This window comes from Ambystoma mexicanum, chromosome 11, assembly GCF_040938575.1.
Source record: "Ambystoma mexicanum isolate Mex_15411 chromosome 11, UKY_AmexF1_1, whole genome shotgun sequence".
NCBI lineage: Eukaryota > Metazoa > Chordata > Amphibia > Caudata > Ambystomatidae > Ambystoma > Ambystoma mexicanum.
The window spans coordinates 350,096,659-350,121,755 of NC_090934.1; the positions used below are offsets into that span (position 1 = coordinate 350,096,659).

General features: G+C 44.9%; 1 protein-coding gene across 1 annotated transcript in view; it reads left to right on the plus strand.

Moving 5' to 3' along the window:
- STX12 (syntaxin 12) overlaps positions 1 to 25,097 on the plus strand; it is a 727,233-nt gene that overhangs the window by 181,467 nt on the left and 520,669 nt on the right. Inside the window, exon 3 of the mRNA XM_069623056.1 lies at positions 13,633 to 13,732. Within this exon, the coding sequence (XP_069479157.1) occupies positions 13,633 to 13,732 (100 nt within the window). The remainder of the gene's footprint in view (positions 1 to 13,632; positions 13,733 to 25,097) is intronic.

Below are 25,097 nucleotides of genomic sequence, written 5' to 3' on the forward strand. Positions count from 1 at the left end.
TTGTCACTAACACTCGTAAGAGGGCTGGAACACCCTTGTCATCGTCCGAAGCTCCTCCAGACGAGAGCAAAAAACTATATGGTTTCGGCAGGAAGGTAGCCTCAACGTCCGCCTATCGGGCAAGGATTGCAAACTCCACCACCCTGTTGGCCAGCTACATCTGCCATCAGTGGGAAGAAGTCGCGGTACTCATAGCCTCTGTACCAGAACCCTTAAAGGGCCTTTAGCATGAATTTCCGCCGAGGGTAGAGCCGTGTCTGGTTGCATTTTAAAAGCAACTTTTGACGCCGCGGACAACGCAGGCAGATTGATAGCAGAAGGTACTGTTATCAAGAGATATGCGTGGTTACGGCAGTCTGGTTTTAAGGCAGAAACCCAGGCATCATTGTTGGACAAACCGGTGGAAGCCGATCTGTTGTTTGGTAAGGTGGTCGAGGACGCACTGAAGAATGCCAAGGACGAATACGAGACACTCCAATCCCTTGGCCAGTTAACCAATAAACCCCCTAACCAGAGAGGGAATAGTAATTTTCATCGCCCACGCGGCCAAAATTCCCAGAGAGGATCAAACTATTCCCAGGGGCAGGGTACACAGTGGAACAACAGCCAACAGTCTACCCAGGGTTACGGCAGGGGTAATGGGAGGGGACGTGGTAAAGGCAGAGGGAGCCCCAGTAAAGAAGGCGGCACGCCTCCACCAAAGCAGTGACCCTCAGTTCAGGGTCCCTTCTCACGCAACCCCAGTAGGGGGACGCATTTCCAACTTCACCCAGGCTTGGGAAGGGATCACATCAGACAGATGGGTGCTGTCAACAGTATCCGCAGGGTACTGTATAGAACTACTGCAGCATCCCCGGAACCATCCTCTACGACAAAGAGTACACTCTTTAGAACATCAGAAGATTCTCCTGGAGGAGATCGCCAATCTGCTAGCAAAGGACGCGATAGAACTCGTCCCGGGACACCAGGTAAACAAGGGTATTTATTCAACTTACTTCCTTGTGCCAAAAAAAGATTTGACAATGCGCCCAGTATAGGACTTACGGCCTGCCAACAAGTATGTCAAGCCCCAAGAGTTTCGTATGACTACGCTGCAAGAGGTAATCCCCCCCCCCCCTCCTAAAAAAAAAAAGGGGGATTACATGGCAACCTTGGATATGAAAGATGCCTATTTTCATATTTCCATGTTCCCAGCGCACAGAAAGTACTTGCGCTTCAAGGTGGACAGTCGGCACTACCGGTTCAAGGTACTGCCCTTCGGGATAGCTTCGGCAACAAGGGTATTCACCAAGGTACTGGCGGTGGCGGCTGCACACCTACGCAGGGTGGCAATCCCGGTGTACCCTTATCTGGACGACTGGCTCATAACTGGAGAAACCCCAGTAATTTGCATAACAAACATTCAAAGGACTATCGACCTCCTCCACGAGTTAGGTTTCTCAATCAACGAGAAAAAGTCAAGCCTGGTGCCAAGCACCTCCAAACAGTTCATAGGAGCAATCCTAGATACTCAAGAGGGGTTGACATTTCCTTCAGAGGAAAGAATTCAGAATATAATACTGCAAATTCCGCAATATCAGTCCGGTCACCAAATAACGGTATGCAAAGCAATGCGTTTGCTGGGCATGATGCCGTCATGTATTTACCTGGTCCCCCACGCGCGCCTGCGCATGCGTTCCATGCAGGAATGGTTGGCGAAACAGTGGTCTCCGGCAAGTGGTCAGTGGGACGATCTAGTGGTCGTTTCGCCAACACTAGTACAAAGCCTTCACTGGTGGACAAGAGACAATCTTGCACAGGGAAAACCCTTTTACGATCCTGAAGTACAGGCAGTAGTCACTACTGATGCATGTCTGACAAGGTGGGGAGCTCACCATCTCCACCACACAGCTCAGGGTCTCTGGTCTCCCTCAGTGGCCAAGAACCACATCAACCTGCTAGAGCTTCTGGCAGTATTAAGAGCGCTTCAAGCGTTCGAGCCCCACCTACTAAACCTGTCAGTGCAAATCCGGACGACAGCACAACAGCCATGTTCTACCTGAACAAGCAAGGAGGGACTCGCTCGCCAAATCTGTCCAAGCTTGCCCAGAAAATCTGGATATGGGCACTCAGACGGAACATCTTCCTGTCATCACAACATGTTCCAGGGGAGCTCAATTCCCTAGCGGATGCTCTGAGCAGAGACTCCCTCCCAGAGCAACACGAATGGGTTCTACACAGAGAGGTCGTAGAAGGTATCTTCTCTCAGTGGGGTTTCCCCACTATAGACTTATTCGCCACAAGCTAAAACAGACAATGCCCAGGATTTGCATCCAGGTTCCCCCAACCAGACTCCTAGGGGAAGGCCCTGTGGATGAACTGGTCAGGGATGTTTGCATACGCTTTTCCACCAACTCCTCATCAGGAAGGTGGTCACCAAGATGAACAGAGAGTCGATGACGCTTGTCCTAGTTGCTCCCATGTGGGCAAGACAACCGTGGTTCCCACACCTACGCAGGATGGCAGTGTGCGAGCCCATCAAACTTCCAGCCTGGTACAACCTACTGTCCCAGCACCAAGGTCAAACAGTGCATCAGCAATCCAACTCAATGAACCTGGCAGCATGGCTCCTGAAGTCATAGAGTTTGGACATCTCAATTTACCACAGAGGTGTATGGACATCCTAAAGGAATCTAGGAAACCAAACACAAGGCACTGTTACTTTGACAAGTGGAAGAGATTCGTTATCTGGTGCCAGAGTAGACAAATCAACCCAGTTGATTGCACTCCTTCCACTATTGTTACATACATGCTCCACCTGCTAGATGCGGGTTGGTTTTTAACTCACTGAAAGTACACCTGGCAGCCCTGTCGGCATACACCACTTCCCATAACAAGGTCTTGTGGTGGAAAGTACCAGTAGTTAAAGCCTTCATGGAAGGAGTAAAGAGACTTCACCCTCCTATTTCAAACCCACCACCAGGGTGGGACCTTAATGTGGTGCTATCTAAGCTCATGGGCCCCCCTTTCGAGCCCATGCATAAAAGCAGTCTCAAACACCTGACTTATAAAACGGCCTTCTTAATAGCTATTACTTCTATAAGAAGGGTCAGTGAAATTCAGGCTCTGTCAGTGCAGGATCCCTTCTTTACTGTCCATAAAGACAAACTGGTTTTACGCACACACCCTAGGTTCTCACCTAAGTTTATATCTAAATTCCACGTAAACCAGTCCATCGAGCTTCCGGCTTTCTTCCAGGACCCTCAAAGCTCGGCTGAGGTGAAACTACACACCCTAGATGTGCGTAGGGCGGTCCTCTACTATGTAAATAAAACCAGACCGCTAAGGAAAACGGATCCAACTGTTTGTCTCCGTAGCTACAGGCAGAGAGGGGGATCGCGTCTCTAAAGGTGCCATCTCGAAGTGGATTATTAACTGTATCCAGCTGTGATACTCACTCTCTGAAAGAACTCTGCCTTTCACGCCAAGAGCCCACTCTACTAGAGGTATTGGGGCCACTCTGGCTTTCATTGCAAATGTACCCCTTGACACCATTTGCAAAGCAGCTACTTGGAGCTCTATTCACACTTTTACTCAGCATTACTGTATTGACACCCATTCCAAGGCAGATACACAAGTGGGACAAGCGGTTCTAAGACACTTATTTGCTCATGACCCTTCTCACATCCCACCTCCTTCTTCAGGTACTGCTCGCTAATCTATGCACAGCATGTGATCTAAGCAGATTCCACAAGCCTCAGAAGGGATACATTACTCACCGTAATCGTATTTCTGATGCTTGTATCTGCTTAGATTCACATGCGACCCACCCTTCCTCCCCTCTGAGAGAAGGCGCATGGTTGCTTGTAGTCTTACCTTTCTATCTGCTTGGATTATCTGTACTCGCGCTACTCCTCATGCTACCTCATGTCAGAAAAGATACAATCTGAGGATCCTAGACGCGTGAGGGATCTTGGGTACAGTGGACGTCACACTAGGGATAGTATTGCTGGCATGCCCTGTGTCGACTCCCATTTTCGAGTTTCGAAAAACAAACTGTAATACTCCGCAGCTTCCACTAGATGTCGGCCCATGCACAGCATGTGAATCTAAGCAGATACAAGCATCAGAAATACGATTACGGTGAGTAATGTATCCCATATATATATCATATGAATTAATCACAAGGAATCGCACGGGAGATGAGGCTGTGACATGCCCTAAGATCAAATAAGACACCATTGTAAATGCCGGAAACATTTTGGGGCTCCATTAAAAGGGAACATTCAAAAAGATGTCCCTGTGTAAAGTCTACTAAAACGAATAGGAAGGATAAAGGGTTAGAAGACTTATTAATAACGAGAAACCAAGATCCTCATCTGTCCTGACGAAGGCCTCCGGGAAAAACCCATTCTAGGATGGGGTTTATTCTACGGAAACAGGCCGAAACGCGTTGACAAAAACATCCGGAAGACATATTGGTTTGAGAAAAAACTCACTCGCATTTAGCAATTTTGAGATGACATTTTGAAAACAAACACAAAACTGTGAATAGATGAAATAGTAAGAAAATCAAGTCAACATGTTAACCCTTGAAATATTTTTAGTGATGTTCTGTTACTATATTTTGTGTATAAAATGATTGTTATAAAATAAATTATTTAACATGTTTGTTTGATACAAATACAAGAACTCTGTGTTGGGGGTTCTGACAATGTTTTGAGAATTATATAATCATCTGAATGTTATAGAGTGGGTGGCGTATACTTTCATAGATACACAGTAGACAGGGGTAGTCTGTGTTTCTCCCTTTATCTCATGATTCAGTTAGGTCCTTCAAATCTGTGTTTTGTCGCACACAATCTTTTGTAGCACTATGTAAGGAGGGGAGCCATGCACCAACCACTTTTTCTTGGGATTGTGCTCTTCACTCAAACGTCCATGTAAACATTCGCGAAAATGCTGGGTATCCACCCATGAGCGTATGCTTGAACTATGATGGAGCTTTGAAGGCCACTTTTCAACTAGATTCTGGACGGAAACCTTGCATGTTTTTTTAAAAACACCATAGATTTTTGCTGATGGGAAGTGACTATTTTAAAACTACGTTTTTTTTCTTTTCTTTTTTCTTTATTTACCAGCAGCTGTGATTTTATTTTTGGGCTATTGATTTTGCAACATGCAATGCATCAAATTGATGCTTGATGTGCGGGAGCAGCTCTCGCATTACCTTTGCTATTTCCACGTGACTGTCAGTGGCTATCAATTCTATTTGCAATCCCCTTGATTGTAGAAGTTCAATGGATTTGTTGAAACCATTTTCTCCATGGCTACAGAAGAGGTACATTCTGACACTTACACCACGACAGAATTCATTATCTTTGGGTGTCCATGTCCTGGGAGTGTTAAGTGCAGTAATTCACCGAAAATCCAGTACTGTCGCACTGTCCATCACCAACAAGTCTGACCCTTTTGTCTGCAAGAGGATTGTCTGTGGCTTTCTGTTCTAGATTCCAGGCCTGACCAATAGCGGGAGAACAAGAACTGTCTTTGATATTTGTAGTATGCAGCTTTAACAATTTAAGGAATAGTGCGCTCTAAAATATTATTGGCTAACAAGATGGGCCGTAATCAAAAATATATCTAAAAAATATTTTTAAACAAAGTCCCTATGTAAAGTGGTGAGCAAATGAAGCTCAAACTGAAAAAATGTGCAGCACTAGGAGGCATCCATTTTCTAAAATGGATGACTCCTGTGCTTGCCCTTGCGGCACTAATGAAGCAAAAGCCAGCCAGCTGTAATAAACAAAAGCTACCACTGTGTGGCTTTTGCTTCATTGGTGCTGGAGGTCGGAGACCAGAGACTGCAGGCAGGAAAGCTGCATCTGGGTAACTGCTTATTTCTTAATTTCTTAAGCACTAGCTGCATTTTTTTCCTAGGTTTTCCAGGCAGGAGGAACCCGGAAAACTTAGAGAAAACCGCAGCTTTCAAAACGTTGTATTTAAAAACGCTGCGGTATTCTTTCTAAGTTTCTCGTGCTCCTCCGAGCCGGGGGAGCCTGAGAAACTTAGAAAGAAAAACCGCATTGTTTTAAAACACAACCGCGTTGTTTCTGCCTGCAGCGGCTTTCACATTGTCTCCTGGGGTCTGGGGGACGAAAGCCGCTGTAGCAGAAATACAACGTTCTTGTATTTATGATTTCCGTGGTTTTCCAACCACAACAATCGCAAATACAACAAGGTTGTATTTGTAATTGCTGCGTCTTTGCTTTTTGCCTTCATTGTACGTTTTCTGTGCTTCCCTGGAATTGGGGAGCACCGAAAACATAAAATTAAAGTGAAGGCAGCCTCCTCAGCTGCTTGTTTAGTGCCGCCAGGGCAGAGCTGAGGAGGCTATCTGAAATGGCAAAATGGATGCTCTCATGTAAACGCTTTAAGCCTCGTTTGCTCAAAGCGTTTACATTGGGACATTTATAAAAAATAGGTTTAAAGTATGTTTTAGACTTTTGCCCATCTTTTTAAAGCAATATTTTAGAGCGCACTAATCCTTAAACTTAAGTCCAACAAATGTACAGAACGAGATCTCAATAAACGTTGAAACACTGATCAACAGAGCACAAGAACAAAGTACATTTCCAGCAGGTACTTTTCCAAGAATGAGTTGTGTGGACCATGACGATGTGTATGGTTGTGCACACCGCTCCCCTTGATCTTCAGGTTGGTGCCTTTTGACGTCTCGAGTAAACTTCACCAATGGTCCCCACAAATCCTTCCACGTATCTCATAGTTGCATTTAATAATTTGCCTAATCTGTATCAGGCAGCTGTCAAAAACAATGTATTTTAGTACTCTAAATAGCCAATCCTACTGCGATTTAGTGCTTTGAGATTCTACGGTGGTGGATAGGTCCTCCGCAATATCTCTTGGTGAAGTCAGGGTCATGCAACTCGTCAATGAATTCTGAAAGTGCCTCAGTGATTTAAATTTGTGAAATTTCGAGATTTTCTGAATGTATTGGGGAAATAGGGAACAAAATATCTTACTTTTACAGAAATTGTTTCAAGGGCGTGTCTTGGGTGAGAGGATAGGCAAGTAATGATGACGCATCTTCTGTATTGTCTTTCAGTTCCGGTGGACGTTGTGTGCTGTACCAATGATCCATTGTTACTTTCCATGGCTCGCTGGTGACTTTCAGTTTAAATTCTGGCCACTGCGCATCAGCATCGTGATTCTGAACCTTGGGACGAGCATTAGCAACCTCAAACATTAGTTGCTACCAAGTGGCATCAGTTTGGCCCGAGTCTACCTGCTCTTCTTCCTAGGCCTCTAATAAATTAAAAAAACAAGCATTATTTCTTTCACACTTAAACATATGAATGTCAACCGTACAATCTAATACCATCAAACACATTTCCAAATAACCACTTTAAAAAAAAATGTAAAAGCCTGGATCACATTTGCCACCGAGTATTACTTGCACACCGTAAGCAGTGACCATTTTATATGGTCAGTCATCTTTTGCACACCCTTATCCTGGTTTTAATTCCAGTCGACAATTCTGAAAAACAGCATCTACGTTCCACACAGCCTTCCAACCTAGATATTCTCTTCTCTTCTCTTTGCAACCATGCTGTCGACCAATAGACCAATAAACCTTTTCAGTACAACACAATGTCACTGCTTGCCGAAAACCAAAATAACGTATTTTGGTAGGAGGTGAACATGTCCTTACACTAGTTGCCCATTTAACACTACCTTGGAATGTGTCAATTCATGTGTGTATTTAGACATGTTACTCCATAGTACCAATAGCGAGCAGGCCAACTGGGAATTCACAGCCACAAAGACTTTGTCTAAATTGTGAGTAGTTAAGACCTTGACTAGGCGATTTGGTTTTTTTTGCATGAAAGAGTACAATTCAGGTCTGCAGTACTAGATTGGTTCCCACTTTGTTGTATGGAATGGATTCCGGCTTAGAACATACTTGAAGCCGATTCGACACTATTGAAGGAAAGATTTAGAGGATTTAGAGGAATATGTTAGGACTTTTTTACTCTGTACCCATTGCCCTCATTAGTCTTGAATAGGGTATTCCCTACTGCTACGATCAGGGAAGCCACCCTTTACATAAAAATGTGTAAGTGTACTTGCCACCCATTTGGGTTTTAATGTGCTCTGCCACTGCTAGTGGCCAATATGTATGGTTGAACAAAATGTATAGGCGAGTTCTCTTTTATTGAGGCCATCTATTACTTTGCCTTAATCAACTTTCATGTATGGCAGTGTTAGGGCCCAAGATTGGCCTCCACCTTGCTGAGAGACTGGGCATAGATGGGCAGTAAAACATGTCATGCCACAGCCGGGCTCGAAATTAGGATTCAGTGAGCAGGAGCTAAAACCAGCTCCTGGTCATCGGGCATCACCCAGTAGGCACGAGCTACCACAGGGGAACCTGGAGCTAGTACCCCATTATGATCCATTATGCATAAATGTGTGTTAGATCTGTCCTAATTCATCTTTAACATTTTCAAATACTCAGTTAACACCCTATATGTATGTAAGGCACCAGTTGGCCTGGGGAGCCTGGTAGCTGTTAGGTTCAATCTTACGAGGCTCTCCTATGCTTTAAGCAGGAGCTAAACAGCTACCAGCAATTTTGAACCCTGCCACAGTAAGAAATGGCTCGACTTACTACACCAAAATACCAGTCTAAGCACTTAATAACACTTCTCCTGCTTGCTTTTAAAGCATAATAAAGCATGCATGGTAAAGTGCTATTACATGGCTACACTGGCATTTTGATACAATCAGTCTTCCCATTTCTTATTGTGGCATGATATTTATTACTTGTCATCTATGATAAAGCAGGCATGATGAGCATTATTACATGACTAGCTGAAGCCAGTCTAGCTATAATATCTTACTATGGTATGGCGTTTTTTACTGATCATCTATGATGAAGCGAACATAAGTGTTGTGTCTGGACTGGTCTGCATTGGAGCAGCCAGTCAAAACAGGTTTTCTTATTGCGGCAAGGCATTTTTTCTACAACTTTCTTTATTAGCACACTTGGCATCATACATTACATACATTATCATTCGACATATCTAGGGTGAGAACAAACTTACTTAACTTGCGTAGTTAACTTCCGGCTGAAGCGGACTCAGAAGGGACACAAACTAGCTTACCTAGTAGACCAACAAACAAAGTGAAAGTTCAGCCATCAAACTTGCCAAGCTCAGAGCCTGCAAGACTGTAAACCTCTGGGGTTTTCTGTGAGGGTGCTGTCTGCAGGAGGTACGCTTTAAATGGGCCCTATATGTCCTAAGGTCAAGATCTGGCAGGATGCATAAGGACCAGTGTTACTCCGAGCGAAGCCAGTGATCCTTGGTGGAGATCTGTGCACTTATCCATAGCAGCAGAATACAGCGCTTGGCTTGCAGAAAGCACAGACCCACAAACCTGCTCATTTGTATTTGTATTTATTGTGTTTATTTAGCACTATAATCCTAAACGCTTTACATATTAACAACAGAATACATATAACATTATAACAGTAGAAGTAATTTACAATCATGAATCAAACTAACAAAACAGTAAGTAGAGCAATTAAACTGTGAGGGAAGGGTGAGGAAGGGAAGCAGGAGGGAAACAGAAGGGGGTACAAGGGTAAGAATGAGGGAGGGGAAGGGGAAGGTAGAGGATCATAGGGAAGATTCGAGCGAAGGAGAGAGAATGAGAGGAGGGGAAGGTTTCATGGAGGGCAGGGGAGGGGAGTGGAGAAGGAGAGATTTCAGGGAAGTGCAGAAAGAGGAGAAGGCAGGTATAGAGCAGATTGAGGGAGGTAAGGCGTTCCATTGCAGGGGGCTAGGAGCGGAAATGGGAGGAGGCACACAGGGAAGAAGGGACAGTGAGAAGGAAGTGGTCAGCTGAACGAAGGGATCGGGAAGGAGTGTAGAAAGAGAGGAGAGATAAGGGGGAGCAAGGTCATGGAGAGATTTAAAGACTAGACAGAGGAAATTAAATTTAAGTTGGGAGTGAAAGGGAAGCCAGCCAAGGGAGGAAGGCGAAGAAGAAATGGAGTCTTGGGAGGCAAGGAGACAGAGGGTACGGACGGCAGAATGGTAGATAGATTTGAGGGGGCCGAGGTGAGAAGCAGGTAGTCCAAAGAGTAAAGAGGAGCAGTAGAAGAGGCGAGAGCAGATAAGGGAGGAGATTAAAGGTTTAGTAGCATGGAAGGTGAGAGAGGAGCAGACTTTGCAAATATTAATGAGGTGGTAGCAACAGGCGCGAGAGGTAAAAGAAATATGGTGGGAAAAGGAGAGGGAGGGGTCAAAGTGAATGCCTAGATTGCGAGTGTGGGCTGAGATAGGAATATTAGAGGGGGGAAAGTGAATGAAAGGTGGAGGAGAAGGAGGGGGAATAGTGTTGGAGGGGAAAAATAAGACTTCAGTCTTATCCGTATTGAGGGAAAGAAAGCAGGATGACATCCAGTTTTTAATGGCCGTAAGACAGGAGGAGAGTTTAAGGTGGAGGTTGGAGGAGAAGAAGAGAAAGAAAGGAAGAGTTGGGTGTCATCAGCATAGAAATGGTGAGAAATACCGAGTGAAGAGATAACGGTGGCAAGGAGAGAGGTGTAGAGAGAGAATAGGAAAGGGCCAAGAACCGAACCTTGGGATAAGCCGTACTCCAAAGGGAGGGTAGGGGAGGAACGGCCACCTCAGGAGACAGTGAATGAGTGGGAGGAGAGGTAAGCGGAGAGCCAGTTAAGAACAGAGCCTTTGAAACCAAGGAAGAAAGTGTTGAGAAGTAGGGGGTGATCAACAGTGTCGAAAGCAGCAGAAAGGTCAAGGAGAATAAGGACAGAGGATTACTTAGAGTATTGGGCAGAGAGGAGGGAGTTAAGGATATAAGTGAGGGCAGTTTCAGGAGAGTGTTTAGGTCGGAAGCCAGATTGAGAGGGGGGGTAGGAGAGAAAGATTGGTGACAAAGGTTGAGAGCTGGGAATAGGAAAGGCGTTCAAGTAGTTTAGAAAGGAATGGGAGAAGAGAGATTGGACAGAAGTTAGAGGTAAGAAGGGGATCAGCAGAAGGTTTCTTCAGAGTAGGTATGATAGTGGCATGCTTGAATGCAGAGGGGAAGGTGGCTAAGGAAAGGCAGGTGTTGAAGAAGGAAGTTAAGTAGGTAATAAGAAGAGGGTAGATCTTGGGGATAAGAAGGGAGGGGAGAGGGTCAGTTGGAGCAGACGTGGGGTGGGCTTTGGACAGGAGGAGGGACACAGAAGGGGAGACAGACGAGAAGTCAGACATGCAGCTTGAAGGGGAATAGGGAGGGGGGAGTAGGCTGGGGTAGGAAGAGCAGTTAATTTTTTGATAAAAAGAAAGAATCTTGGAGGCGAATAAGTTTACAAAGTCAGAAGGAGCAAGGGTGGAAGAGGCTGAAGGGTCAGGGGGTAGGCGTCGAAGGAGACGATGCATGGAGAGAAGTTAAGGAGAGAGCCTTGGTTGAGAGGGTTTACGAGTAGGAAGGAAGGAGGAGAGGGGGTAAAGTAGATCAAGAGTGGAGGAGATAGAAGAGGAAAGAGTGGATAGTGCTTCACTGGTCAAAAGGGAAGAGAAATCGGGGAGTGGGGGTAGAGAGGAAGAGCAAGTGTCGAGAAGGAGAGACAGATTAAAGTTGTGACGGTCACGTCAAGAAAAGATGGTAGGGGAGAGTATAGGAGAAGATGTATGGGGAAGGGGAGTAAGGGAGAAGGAGAGTGAAGCATGGTCCGAGAGGTAGATAGGTCGTGTAGAGATGGTAGAAGAGGGGTAGGTTGAGTTGAAGATAAGGTCAAGAATGGAGCCAGAAGAGCGAGTAGGAGAGGAAGGGAGAGGGGAAAGGAGATGGGAGTCAAGGATGGAGAAAAGGTCAAACGGGTCATTTGTCAAACAGCGTTCAAAAACATGGAATAGGTATTACATAGGGGAGGGGGTCAATGTTCCTACCCGTCTTCTCGGACAAAAGCTTGCACACTTCCGTCTTGAAGGGTAATATTAGTGGAAAGTCCCATATCATGTGGAAATACCCAGCACCTGCAATACCACACCTAGAGCATTCACCTATCGCCTCCTTCGAGAACATTTGTAACCTAGCTGGTGTATAGTGGTAGCAGTGGAATACCTTTCACTGCATCAATTTGAACCTCACATTTTCGTTTTTTCGTTACTTATTACAGTGTTTGGGATTTTGTCAGTTGGCTATTCCTCTGACCTTATCCCAAACCAGGTGTATGGACCTTGTAATACATGCAACGTTCAAAGATGCATTTTTCCCTGAATGCTCCACATCAGATCAGTCAATAATATTAGAGGATTCTTCCTGTGGCACTCTCTGCTGTTACTGCTGACAGAGCGTTGAGAGGAAGCATGATGCAGGCATCTGTGTCCTTTTGTTTACTAATATTTTCTTGCAGAGCATTTTTACTATTGTATTTATTTTATTTTTCCACGTTTCTATTGAGTATAACAGGCTAGTGTGCTGCTCATTGTTCTCGTCGTCCTCTCCTGTCCCGCTCCCCCCCCTATAGGTCTATCTTTCCTTCTTTGTCCTCTTCTTGTCCGGGTAAAATATTTTTAAGGGATTGGTTGGAGCTCATCTACATCTGCTGTGCTACTTTGATGCACCTTTTTTAAAATCCTATTCCATGTTCATACCTCTAACCTCAGGTGTTGGTTCCATGCATCAAGTCTCTATCTCGATTTACCTTTCCTTATTGCATGCCTCTTCTTTCCAGATTTTTTTTAACATTCCTTTTCTATATACACTCATTTCTAAAACCGATAACCGTTGTTATTGATCCTTTTGTATTAGTTCACATTTTCTAAATTGTTACGGCCTGTATCAATTTTATACTATTGATCTAAGAAAATCAATTAAAAAAAAAATACACAAATTGGTGATAGCAGATGCTCTTGGCTTTGACACTGGGGGAGAAGGCACCAGCCAATCGGGCGCTAAACAATGTGGGATGAATCCTGTTATAGAAGTCTGCATTCCAGCTTGAGGCCGGCACCTTCGCTCCAGGGTCTGCCATGTCCTTGAGAGCTGGTGCTCTGGCGCCTTTACACACCAGCTCCATCCATCTTTCCAGTCCCCCGCCAGCCCTCATAGGCCACCACTCTCCCTCCTTCACTGTCCCTCTTTCACACGCTTACCACCTTCGTTCCATGTTCTTTGCCAGACCTTCATCCTAGAAATGGAAGACTGGCTTGAGGTGTATTTCTATGACTGCCTCTGCTGTGACCCGCATGCATGCACGCCAGTCGCAGGGTTTATTTTTACAAAAAACGTGCTATTAGCAACCCTGGGTGCTAATAGCAGTAACACCTGCGGCAGCATGTTTATCAACCGATAATGGCAGCAGGGCCCGTGTTTAAGGACCTTGCTTTGTTCAAGCCTCTAACGTGGGCCCATTACTGGCTGATCCAGCCTGTTGCCACAGCTGTTATTGCTGTATTGTATCACTAATAATTGAATGTGGGCGATTTGACAAATGTTTTACTTTAGATCCTTTGATGGAAAGGGCAAAGGCGTGATGATTAGTGTTTACCCTTCAGTGATTGATACTGCTTAACTGCACAGGGTAACTTTTTTGTATTTTTTATTTTAAAGCCAGCAGATTCAGCATTCGACAAATCAGATTGCGAAGGATACAAACAAATTTTTAAAGGAATTGGGATCCCTGCCACTTCCACTGTCTGCTTCAGAACAGGTTTGTAACCCTTACAAAAAATTATTCTCATTTGTTAGTGGAGTGAGGACTTGAGGAGTGTTTATAATGTTAAATACTGAAGTCTGTTGAACCTGTTCATTCCAAATGTGCTGTTCACAAATGATTTACATTTGCATCTGTATTGTAGTCCTCTTGCTCGGTGCCACAAGAGAACATTTGTATACACAGACCTGCTCTGCAAATCCACAGACCAAAGTAGAAGCTCCTCGCATTGATTGATTTTTCTTAACACCCTTGTCTGGATGGACCACGCATAAGAAAATATTTGTCTTCTCTACTTAATATGTTTATGGTCTGTGAGTTGACGCTGCCATTCAAATTGTCACGTTGCATTGAATTGTGATGGTAATTCTTTTTTTATGGGTGGCAGTAGATGTATGTACCCATCATTAGGAACTGGACTGAGATTGCCAAATCTATTTCTTGTTGAAAGGACAGCCCAACAATGACTGTTTGACTTACTACAACCAGTTATCTAGGGGTGGGAACATGTTCTTTAACTATAATGCATAATTGAGAAATGGCATGCATAGATCTAGAGAGTCCACCATGAACAAATCGAATGCAGGACTCTGAATAAGGCAATTAGGTGGCCTTGATAAAGAATCAGAAATGTTTTAATCACCATAATGTATTCAACTTGAACAAACTAATAAAATGGAGCGGCTAGGAACTCATCATAAAGGTCCAGATAGGAGTTACAGGTTTTGTTTTTCGTTTTTTAGATCTTGTTTAATATTGTGCATGACTCTTTCGATAAAGGCCTATGCTCGTTAGATCATCATACAGTAACATTTCAGATGTCACAGGACCATATGTTTAGAATAACCTGACAATGTGCAATCTAGTCTGACAGGTAATCATTGAAGAGGGATAGCTGTAACCAGGGGTGGGCTAGCTACTTGGAGGTCAGTCTAGTTTGGACCAATTGGCTTGCTCTAGCTCGATTGGAGTTTAAAGTTACAGCGTAGTGATTATGCAAGGCAGTTTGTGCATGCTTGTGCTGGAAAAGATTGAATACATTTTTCAAAGTATCTTTTGTGGGGGACCGGCCTCTTCTTGACTCCCTGTACTGACTGTCTGCACATGGTCTCGCCCATGTGGGTTTTGAAATCCTCACTACCCTCGACCCCTCAGACAGCTCCAATCAACTTTTTAATCTTTACCCAATCACAGTAAGAGATGAGGTGTAAGCTGAGTGTCTGCATCATGTTATCAAATTAGCAATAAGCTAAGGTTTGCATCTGAGGGTCTGCATCGCTGCCTAAGATTATACGTGGTGCTGAGGGTCTGCACTGCAGTGTAAGATGACTAGTTGAGCCTTCTTCAAAGACAATACAACTGAGTCACGAAATAACCTCCCCCTTTAGCTACCTTTGCTTTGTGAATAATTAGTTGCATGCCTGTGTCAAATAACTATATGCTAGTGACCTTTATTGCATAGTTTTCTTTTGTTTGTCTTTAAGCCTGGAAAGTACAGTTGCAAATCTAAAATCATTTAGACTAACAATACTTTGCATTGTTACCTTCTATTCAGTCTGAGGAAAACAAAGCTACAGTCGCCATCTCTGCTTAAATGTTTCTTTAAAGATTTATATATCTATCGGGTTAGTTTCTAATGGGATTTGCATACTTTCCAAGTCATCCCTTACAGTAATAGTCTAGCTCGTTAAAGCCAAAGATTATCATGCATTTGTAGAAACTAAAGCAAAGAAAGTGTGCTGGATAGTTTATATAGTGCATGCTTGGCTCATATGCCTGGTTCCTCTCTTAAAGTCTGGGATCCTGTGCAAATAATAATTCTGGTGTTTTATGTAGCACCACAGTCACCAGGAATCCAGTTTTAGAGCACTTTGAGACTGATGTACCTTATCGCCATCATTAATGGTACTTCATTTGTAAACCAGAGGGATTGAAGGGCCGAGACAATCCAACTGGCATCTAGAACCAATGATGCACAGCATTGTCCTGTTTCCGAGGTGAGATTGCTGCGCTTGAGTTACCCACATGGTTCTCACTGTGCTATATCTACCAGTATTATGGTGGCTGTTATGGAACTTGTGATATTTGAGGTAGGGAAGCAGGACTTCAGGTTTGGATTTTGAAAGCTCTGCTCATGTTTGGCTCTTACAGCCACACAAGACATTTGTTACTTGACTTTGTATGGTGTGTACTGCCATTGTCATGGTCTCTAAGCACTGCAGGGTAAATATAGGGGTGTAGTCTGCTAACCAGATTACATTTTCAGGTCTATCTTTGGGCATTATGGCACCCTTTTCATAAACTGAGTGCTGCTTCTGTTTTTTATTTGGGTGTTTTGGGGAGTGCTATTTGCCACCTAATGGGTGCTTCATAGCACCTTGCCATTAATGCAAAATGACATATTGAAACTTCACATAATATAACTGGATATAACATGTAGTGAACAGGTAAAAATGCCACTTGAGTGCAATTTGAGAGAACTAAATTATAATGATGAAAGCATCCTCAAAGGACAATACTGTTGGTATGAACAGGATAAGGCACAAATGCAGAAGTGGTCTGGAATGACACCTTATGCACATGATTTGATTTGAGGCCTTCATACAAAGCGACATCTCATTGGAAATGAGACGCAACAAAACCGGACATGATGTGGCGTGACAGAACACAAGCTACCATAATGCTCTTGTTTAACAAAAACTTCATTTTAGTTAATTCGGGCAAAACATTTGCAAATACCACCTGTCTTCATAGAGTTTCCAGAGACAGCCAGCATGAACTTGCATGTTTCTGAGTGTTTGGTGGAGGAAGAAAAGAAGTACATACACACTCGTCCTCATGAACACACCAATTCTCAAAGATGGTACAAGTGTTTCTATTTGAATGTTTGAATCCAGTCTCACTAAGGGGCGTCTCTTTTTAAAATTGTATTAAATTATTTATAAATGAGCACAAGGACGAATTGAATCATATAGATGCGCAGATGGTATCGAGAGATGAGCACAAAATACATATAAAAATTCGAAAAAAGGTCAACTGGTAAGGGAGACAAAAATAGAAATGGGACATCTAGAGGTCACATTATTTAAAAAGTAAGGTTTTCAGAGCTCTACGAAACTTCGGACTTGATTTCTCGGGGGATGCTGTTCCAGATCCGAGGGTCATAGACTGCAAATCTCCTGTCACCCCTAGTCACACATCGTGAATTATATTCAACAACCATCGGACCCCTGAACGCAGTAGCCTGGACGGTTAATGTCGAGTAAGCTTATTTACCAAATAGGCTGAGATAAGCCCCTTAAGGCTCTTATATATGATGCAGGCGATCTTAAATGTAATCCTGTCTTCCACTGCCAACCAATGAAGAGAGTGGCATGCACCAGAGACATGATCATATTTTTTAGGCCACAAGTCATTCTAACTGCTGCATTCTGTGCCATTTGCAATCTCTGGAGTTGTTTGGTGGGAATTCCAGCAAGAAGACTATTACAATAGTCCAGATGTGAGTTTACCAGTGACCCCACCACCATGGCATGGTCACTGCTCGGAACATAAGGCAAGACTTGTCGAAGCATACGCAAGGAGTAAACTGCCTGCACCTTGGCACTGCCCTGGCTTTCACTTCCAAGGTTAATTTGCCAAATACAACCAAGATGTTTTCTCTTGGGGGCATATAGAAGAACAGCCCCTAAACAGTGAAAATCCTGGGGGCAATTTCCTGCCCTGAGAAGATGCTGTGGTCCAAACAAGGCTGGATTTAATTGCTGCTGGTTTGCTGACATCCATTTGCTTATCTCCTCTAAACACTGGTTAATCCTGCTTACCTCCTCTAAACACTGGTTAATCCTACAAAATGTCTGTTCTCCAGCATGGGATCTGGCATGGATTCACATGCTCATGAATTTTCCCTGTCCTCTGTAAAAGAAAAAAAACAGTTCCACTTTCGTTTATAAACTGTCTTTCTCCTATAAACCAATCACTGAGCTCTGGGACATACTGCCCCGGCCAATGACTGCCCTCTCCCTAAGCCACTCCTCTGGCAGCCAACTTCAGATTTTTACTGCACATTAAAGTGTTGGGAGTCCTCGTGTTTCAGTCTTCGAGCATTCCGAGTTTTTTGTGCTTTTTTGCTAGTAAAACCCTATTTTTGTTCAATTGAGCCTGTGTGCTCCATCGTTTATTCATCTGATTAGCGAGGACCCGTTTTTCGGCATCTTTCATAGCCCCTCAATGGCAATATCGTTTTTTCTTCTTGGAAGTTTCTAGAAGGCCATTAGGCCTACACCGCAGATCATGTCTGGGGAGAAGGAGAACGGGGCTTCCCTCTTCAAGCTCTGCACCAGCTGCGGTTTGCACAATGTTTTCACGGATGACAAGCATTCCCAGGGCCTGTATTTTCTTCACCCGACGCGCAAGGAAGAAGATTGCAAGATCTGACGTGGCTTCTTCAAGAGCACGATGAAGGATCGGCATGTCCGACTGGCGCCGTGGCTCAAAGCCAGGTCCTCTACCCTGTGTGGTCCATGTGGGGAATCCCTCATCTGGATCCAGCCAGCCAGAACGGGCTTCTAAGTCCTTTGAGGGCGCTTCATCTATGGGTGCCCAAGACAAGACCAAGCACCGCAAGCCTGCTTCCGTCGGGGACGCCGCGCAAGCGGGCCCCACGACAGTCGGGGTGCATTGATCGTCTCCAACAGCCTCAACTTCAGCCATCGCTCCAGCTCTTCATCGAAGAGAAAGTCAGCTACCTCAGGGAAGCTGTGAGAGAAACCGGAGAAGGCTAAGCAGGAAAAAGTGTCCATAAAGGGTCCTGGCCATGCCGTTCGACTGAGACAATCTTTTCGGCAAGGCAGTCGATGAATCTCTTCAGGTCATCAAGGCCGACGCAGAGACGGTTGAATGGTTGCCAACCCTTCTGTTCCACGACCCAGGAAGCCTAAAGGCGTAATTCCAAGTCCTTCGGAGGTGGCCGCTGTCGTCAACACTCCCAGGGTGGCGCGCCGGGCTCCAAGCAGGACTCAACCGGCCAGGACATCGGCCCCCACCCCTGCACCCCGGTGGGAGGCCGGCTGGTGATCTTCATCAGCGTGTGGGAAAACCTCTCCACCGATCGATGGGTGCTGGACGCTCTCGCCCCGGACACACTTTGGAGTTTCAGCAAAAATGTCCATGAATACTACCGGCACCCGTCAGGAACAACACATCCCTCTCGGCTGCTGCTGGAGGTTCGAGCTATGTTCAGAAAAGGGGCGATCGAGCTGGTTCCAAATCGACTCCAGAGTTTCTTTACTTTCTGCTAAGAAAGAAGACTGGGGGCTGGAGGCCCATTCTCAACATACGACGACACAACAAGTTCATAAGAAATTCAGTATGGTCACATTGCAGCACGTGCTCGGCCAACTGAAGGAGAGAGACTTTGTCATTGTTGGATCTGGAGGATGCATACTTCCATGTCCCCATTCACGTAAAACATTGCAAGTTCCTGTGCTTCGTCGTGCAGGGGAAGCACTACCAGATAAAGGCTCTCCCCTTTGGACTGAAGTTGGCACCATTCGGACTGAAGTTGGGGCCCAGAGTCTTTACGAAGTGCCTGGCTCTGGTGACGGCCCATCTGCGACTAAAGGGAATTCATGTGTACCCATACCTCAACAACTGGCGCATAATGGGCCAATTCGAAGGACATCATGTCGATCACACAGCGAAGACTGTCCGGCTGCTGATGGATCTGGGGTTCTCGGTGAACTACACAAAATCCTGCTTGACTCCATCGCAGAACGCACGGTTCCTGGTGTCCGGGCTCAACACGGAATCCTGCTTGGCCCGCTATATTGGAGGAGAGCATAGCGGGCATTTTGGGCAAGGTGCAACGGCTGTTAGCACTGAAGGTACAGAATTTCTCCAAAACCAAGCTGCGCTTCAGCAGAAACAGCAAAACAGTTGTGCTGGCTCCAGTGAGCACCATGGCCTCAAAACTGCATTTTGCAGCAACAAAAAGGTGTCTGCACCATCTTGCCAAGCACATATTGGGGAGGATGGAACAAGGGGACACACTAAGGGAGCTTGCCCGTGTTTTCTTACACATACATAAGAAACAGAGTGAAAAAGCAGCGCTGTTTTGCTGCCAGACCAAAGTCTCCATTAAAAAGGAAACCTTTTCACCTTTAAAAATGCTGTTCTGATGCTATTTCCATCCGTTCTTCCATAAACCCCTGTGATTAATAAAGCCCTGCCATGCACATTCATATCCCCATTGTGCTTCAGCAAAACCAAGCATGACCCTTGAATGACAGGCTCTGTTAAGCCAAATCTGGAAAAAAAGGGCCCAAGAAACTTCACTTGCTGCCGTGCACAGGAAACGCTTTATTTTGTGCTACCAAGTGTCAAAGGAATCAACCCTGCAAAGGAAATCATAGCTCTGTGCACATATCAATTCCAGGAGACCTTTGCCTTGTACAGACTTTTGTGTACAAATAAATAACTAGGGCTGCAGAACAGTGTGGGAATCCAGAGGAAGATGCAAAACCGAATTTAAAAAGAAATGCCAGCTTTTCACCACACATGTAAAATGGGCTTTACAAACTCAAGAGAAAGGCACGTTTTAGTAAACTATTGAATGAAAGCCTTCCATTACATAGTAATGTGAAGGGGTTTGTTGATGGTGAAAATACACACATGGGCTATTTTATTCAACAGGCTTGTTTTAATTCAGGACCAAATAAAAGAAAGTAAAGGTTTTAAACTGCCTTGGCTAGATTTGCAGGCTTCCAAAAACAGGTTATTCTAGTTGGCAGAGCTAAAGCTTCCCCCAAGGAAGGGAACCACCATAAACTCTCAGCAGATACTAACACCCCAGTGATAATTATTAGGTTGGATAGAATCTAGTCTAGGCTGCACCCACTGACAATGAATCTCCCAGGACAAGGAAGTGTGAAGTGGGGAAGGTGCAATAAACCTTCAATCAAGCTGTAACCCCACCTTGCTCTGGAGGAAATGACAGTTGGTGGCAGCTGAAGAAAGAAAAAAATGGTCCAGTGACAAAGGACTGCAATTTGCTTCCAAAGACTATTTATTAATAAAAATGTAAAGACTTTTATTTCTGTAGCAAGACTTTGTAAACATGTAAAGATTTTGCAGTTTAAAAGTGATTTTATGGGCTTTCATTGAAGACATGGTAGAATTCACTGACCCATTGGAAATAGAAATGGCAAATAATCAGGGATTGCAAGGAAAGTATCTATGATGCCAAAGCAAATTTGTATACTTGCATCCCTTATGTTAATCAACACATGTGTATAAAGTTATGGAATTTTAGGCCGAATCGTTCATACTCAAAATTACCAAAAAGTATTAAAAGGGCAAAACAATGTCTCACGGATTGCAGAGTTGGAGTGCTATGCACTACATAAAATATGTAACCTGTTTATGTAATTTGTTTAGATGTTTCCACTGTATAAATGTGCCATTTAGGGCAAAACTGGATTTTAGTTAAAGTAATTGTTGGAGGTTTTGGACATTGTAAAACTTACATCATAAATCTGACATCATTCCCTTGAAATCCAACCATCTTAGAGTGAGGCGGGCACTAGCACCCTTGACCAATCCAGTAGTTTAGAGGCATGCTTAGCTAAACTTGCCCAGCCGTATACTTTGATGATGTCACTATGCATTATAAATAAAAGTCCCTGACAAGACTCCGGACACACACTCTTCCTGAAGTTCCTGGACTGCATTCCTGATCTGCTCCATCCAGATTCCAGACCCCACTGCAAAACCCAAGCATAGCTGATGCCTACTCCAGCAAGATATTTGATCCAGAAAAATCCACTAAAATCCCAAATAACCAAAGGGGAAAGCTGTGGTACCTTTTGAACCCTGAAATCAGACTGCCTTGCTGCCCACTAACTGCATGCCTGCTGCAATCCTGCCATCCAGCTGACCTTTAGTATCCAGTGACCAGAATTGCCATTCCGCTGTCCTTGCATCCGGTGACCAGAACGGCCCAGCTGTTTTCTTTTGCCAGGCGCGCAGCCGTGTGGTGACCAGAACCTGTTGACGGTCAAAAAATCCCAAAACTAAAAGTAGACTGCGAGTATAATCCCTACCCCATAGAAACCTGTAACCTATCTTGTCTTGCCTTTGTCCTTATAACACTCTCTAAGCCATCCTATCCTTATCCTGATAACTTGATAAAACTGTTAGAATTATCTGTGCACCCTGCCCGTGACTTTCTAAAGTGCTAGCGCCATTTCTTTTCAATTTTGTCTTGTGTAAACCTAAGCCATTAGTCCTATTTCGAGTGATCTGACTGGTTTCCGCCAGGGTTGGGCGCTGGGGTGACACGGTTGAATTCGCAAATCAACCTTGGATCTTACTGTGTCCATCTTTGGTGGTCTAGTCTGAATACTCTAGATTAGAGTAGAACTGCTCTTGTCACAACTGATTTCCTTTCCTATTTCACGGCTTCATTTTGCTCAAAGCGCACCTTTTTATATCTTGCATACCTCATCCAGTTTCTTAGCTAGAGACCTATTTTCACTTCTATAATATCCCTGTGGCACTCCTCCCCCGATCACGGATGCGACAAGGCAAACTCCTCCTCTGAAAAGGAGGGCCTCATCCGGCGTAGCTGAGAGACTGCTCCCTCTGCCCCACCGAAGCCGAAACCCGATCACACAAGCACATTATACGGACATTTGCTCCCACTAATGCAATGTATATGAGACCACGCATGTAGCACTCCAGGTGCCCAATCTGAGGCAAACCGAGTCAATACCCGGTCACTGCTGAAAGGAAGGCGAGAAGGCATAGAGGAGGGTGGTTCAAGGAACCAACAGCACCGAGGCAGAAACCCACTCATGCGGACAGGCACCATTAGTAAGCCTCATTCCTGGAATCACTCTGAGGTCACTCTGGCCTGTAGAGGCAAGAACTCAGATACCTACACTCCACCAGAGTGGTCCCGAAGAGGTCAGTATGCGTCAAGAACACTCAGCAACCGAAGGTGAACGGCACCAGCCGGAATTCTTTGACTAAAGGAGATCGCTTCCCCTGCTCCAGTGTGATCCACTACAACTGAGATATAGGACTGCAGTGGCAACCCTAGGGCGCATGTGACAGGTGTACTTGCAATACCCATTGCAATTGTACCCCCACTGTTGCCTCCATTGCATTGTACACGATGTATTGCTGTTTCCTACCATGCCTCCTTTTGCTATGCTTAAATAGTATCAGCTGCCCACATTAGCGCCCGCATTTGCGCAGGCTATTTACCCCCATTGTTCCCTCCACTGTATTGTGCCCCATGTATCGCTCTTTTACCATGCCTCCTTCTGCTCTGCCTAAATAGCAACAGCTGCTCACCGTGCACTTTTTGCATTAGCTGTTATTGCAACGCTTAACTCCTTGCAGACCTCAGATGCCGCCCATATCCACCTCGTTCACGCAAAGCTCCTTCACACTGCACTCAAGCTCACCACACTCCTGCACCCAGAAACCTACTTGCATAATGGCCGCATATCATCATACTGCCTCTCTTGCCACACAAAGGATTCCGCCCACACCATTCCTCCCTCCACTCAATATTGGTGGACCCTGCCCTCCACCCATCAAGCCCACTTCACCCCAAAACTCAGACATAACTTCACCCACACCGTCACTAAGTATGCAAACCCCTACAACACCAATATCTCTATATTTAAGGAACCATAGATTAGGATCTCGTGCCATGAGGGCCACATCCACTTCCCATAAGTGCCCCCAGATAACTCTTCATATGTCCTCTCTCACAACTACCGTGGCGCCTAGAGCCTTGAAACCCAGCACCTTGCTCTCCAACAGCACAACCATAACCAAAGCAAATGACAACAACACCATACAAATCTAACTTGCTTTCATTAATGCAAGATCTATGCAAGCCCACGCTACAGAAATACACTATCTGATCACAGACCTAGAGCTTGATGCACTAGCCTTTACTGAGACCTGGCTACACGAAGCTTCCGGCCCAGCCATATGCCAATCCCTCCCACCAGGATACACCATCCTCCGCCAGGACAGATCCACCCACAAAGGCGATGGGGTTGCACTCATAGTCAAAGATACATTCAAAGCCAGACAAATCCAGTCGGCCACATCAAACAACATTGACGCTCTCTCAGTAAAAATATCCCTCTCACCCAATGACACTATTACACTCCACCTAGTTTACCGCCCACCAGGCCCACTGCTAGACTTCCAACACAACATCCTACATCTCCTAGGTAATAACCTTAACGCCAGCACTCGGTCCATTCTCTTGGGTGATTTCAACCTTGGATTCAACAACACAAAAGACAAACATGGGAAAACCTTTGCAAAGTTTCTCCTTGATCTAGGATTCATTCAAAAAGTAAACTTCCCAACACATATTAAAGGTTGCATACATGACTGGTTAGTGGACCACAACTGTGGCATTGACATCAGCTCCAACACCCCTCGCCCCTGGACTGACCACCACCTCCTCCACTTCCTCATTTCTGCCAAAGTAGAAACTCAACAAATGCCCCCCATGCCAGCCGCTATGGCCAGATCCAGAAAATTGCTCACTAAGGACAGAATTCTCCCCCTCCTCGAAGCATCAGCGTTAGTACGCCCACTCCCTAATAACCCTACAGAATTGGTCGAGCTCTACAATACAACCCTCAGTGAATCAGTAGACGCCATAGCCCCCTTAGAAAACAAAGCAGCGAAAAGGATCAAACATACCAACTCGTGGTACAATCAAGACCTTCTTGATTTAAAAGCCGTCAAAAAGCTAGCCTTTAAAAAATGGCACTCTAGCCCATCTGGCCCTACACGTGAGGCTTACCTCACAATAGCCAAACAATACAAAACATCCATTGCCGCCGCTAAAGCGGCCGCTTATAATATCCGAATTTACAATGCAAAATCTCAATCTAAGGAATTATTTGCCATCAACAAAGAACTGAGCATCCCTCCTTCATCTACACAACAAACTGTAAAAGATGAGAAATAGTGCAACAACATCCAACATGCACTGCTCAACAAAATCGACCTACTGCAAGATAAAATCAAAGCCAACCTCAACAACATACCCACTGCCATGCTCCCAATACATAACGACCCAGAACCAGTCTTACCCACACCTTAAAACCTACAACAACCAACATCTTTTACTTTTAGGGAGGTAACCATACCTGAGGTCCTTATAATCATGAAACGCATAAAACCATCACTGTGCAAGGGTGACATCTGCCCAGCAAGTTTAGTCAAAGACTGTGCAGCAACATTAGCCCCGTTCATCACAGCCTTCATTAACGCCTCCTTCACCTCTGGCATTGTACCCGCCTCCCTTAAGGAAGCC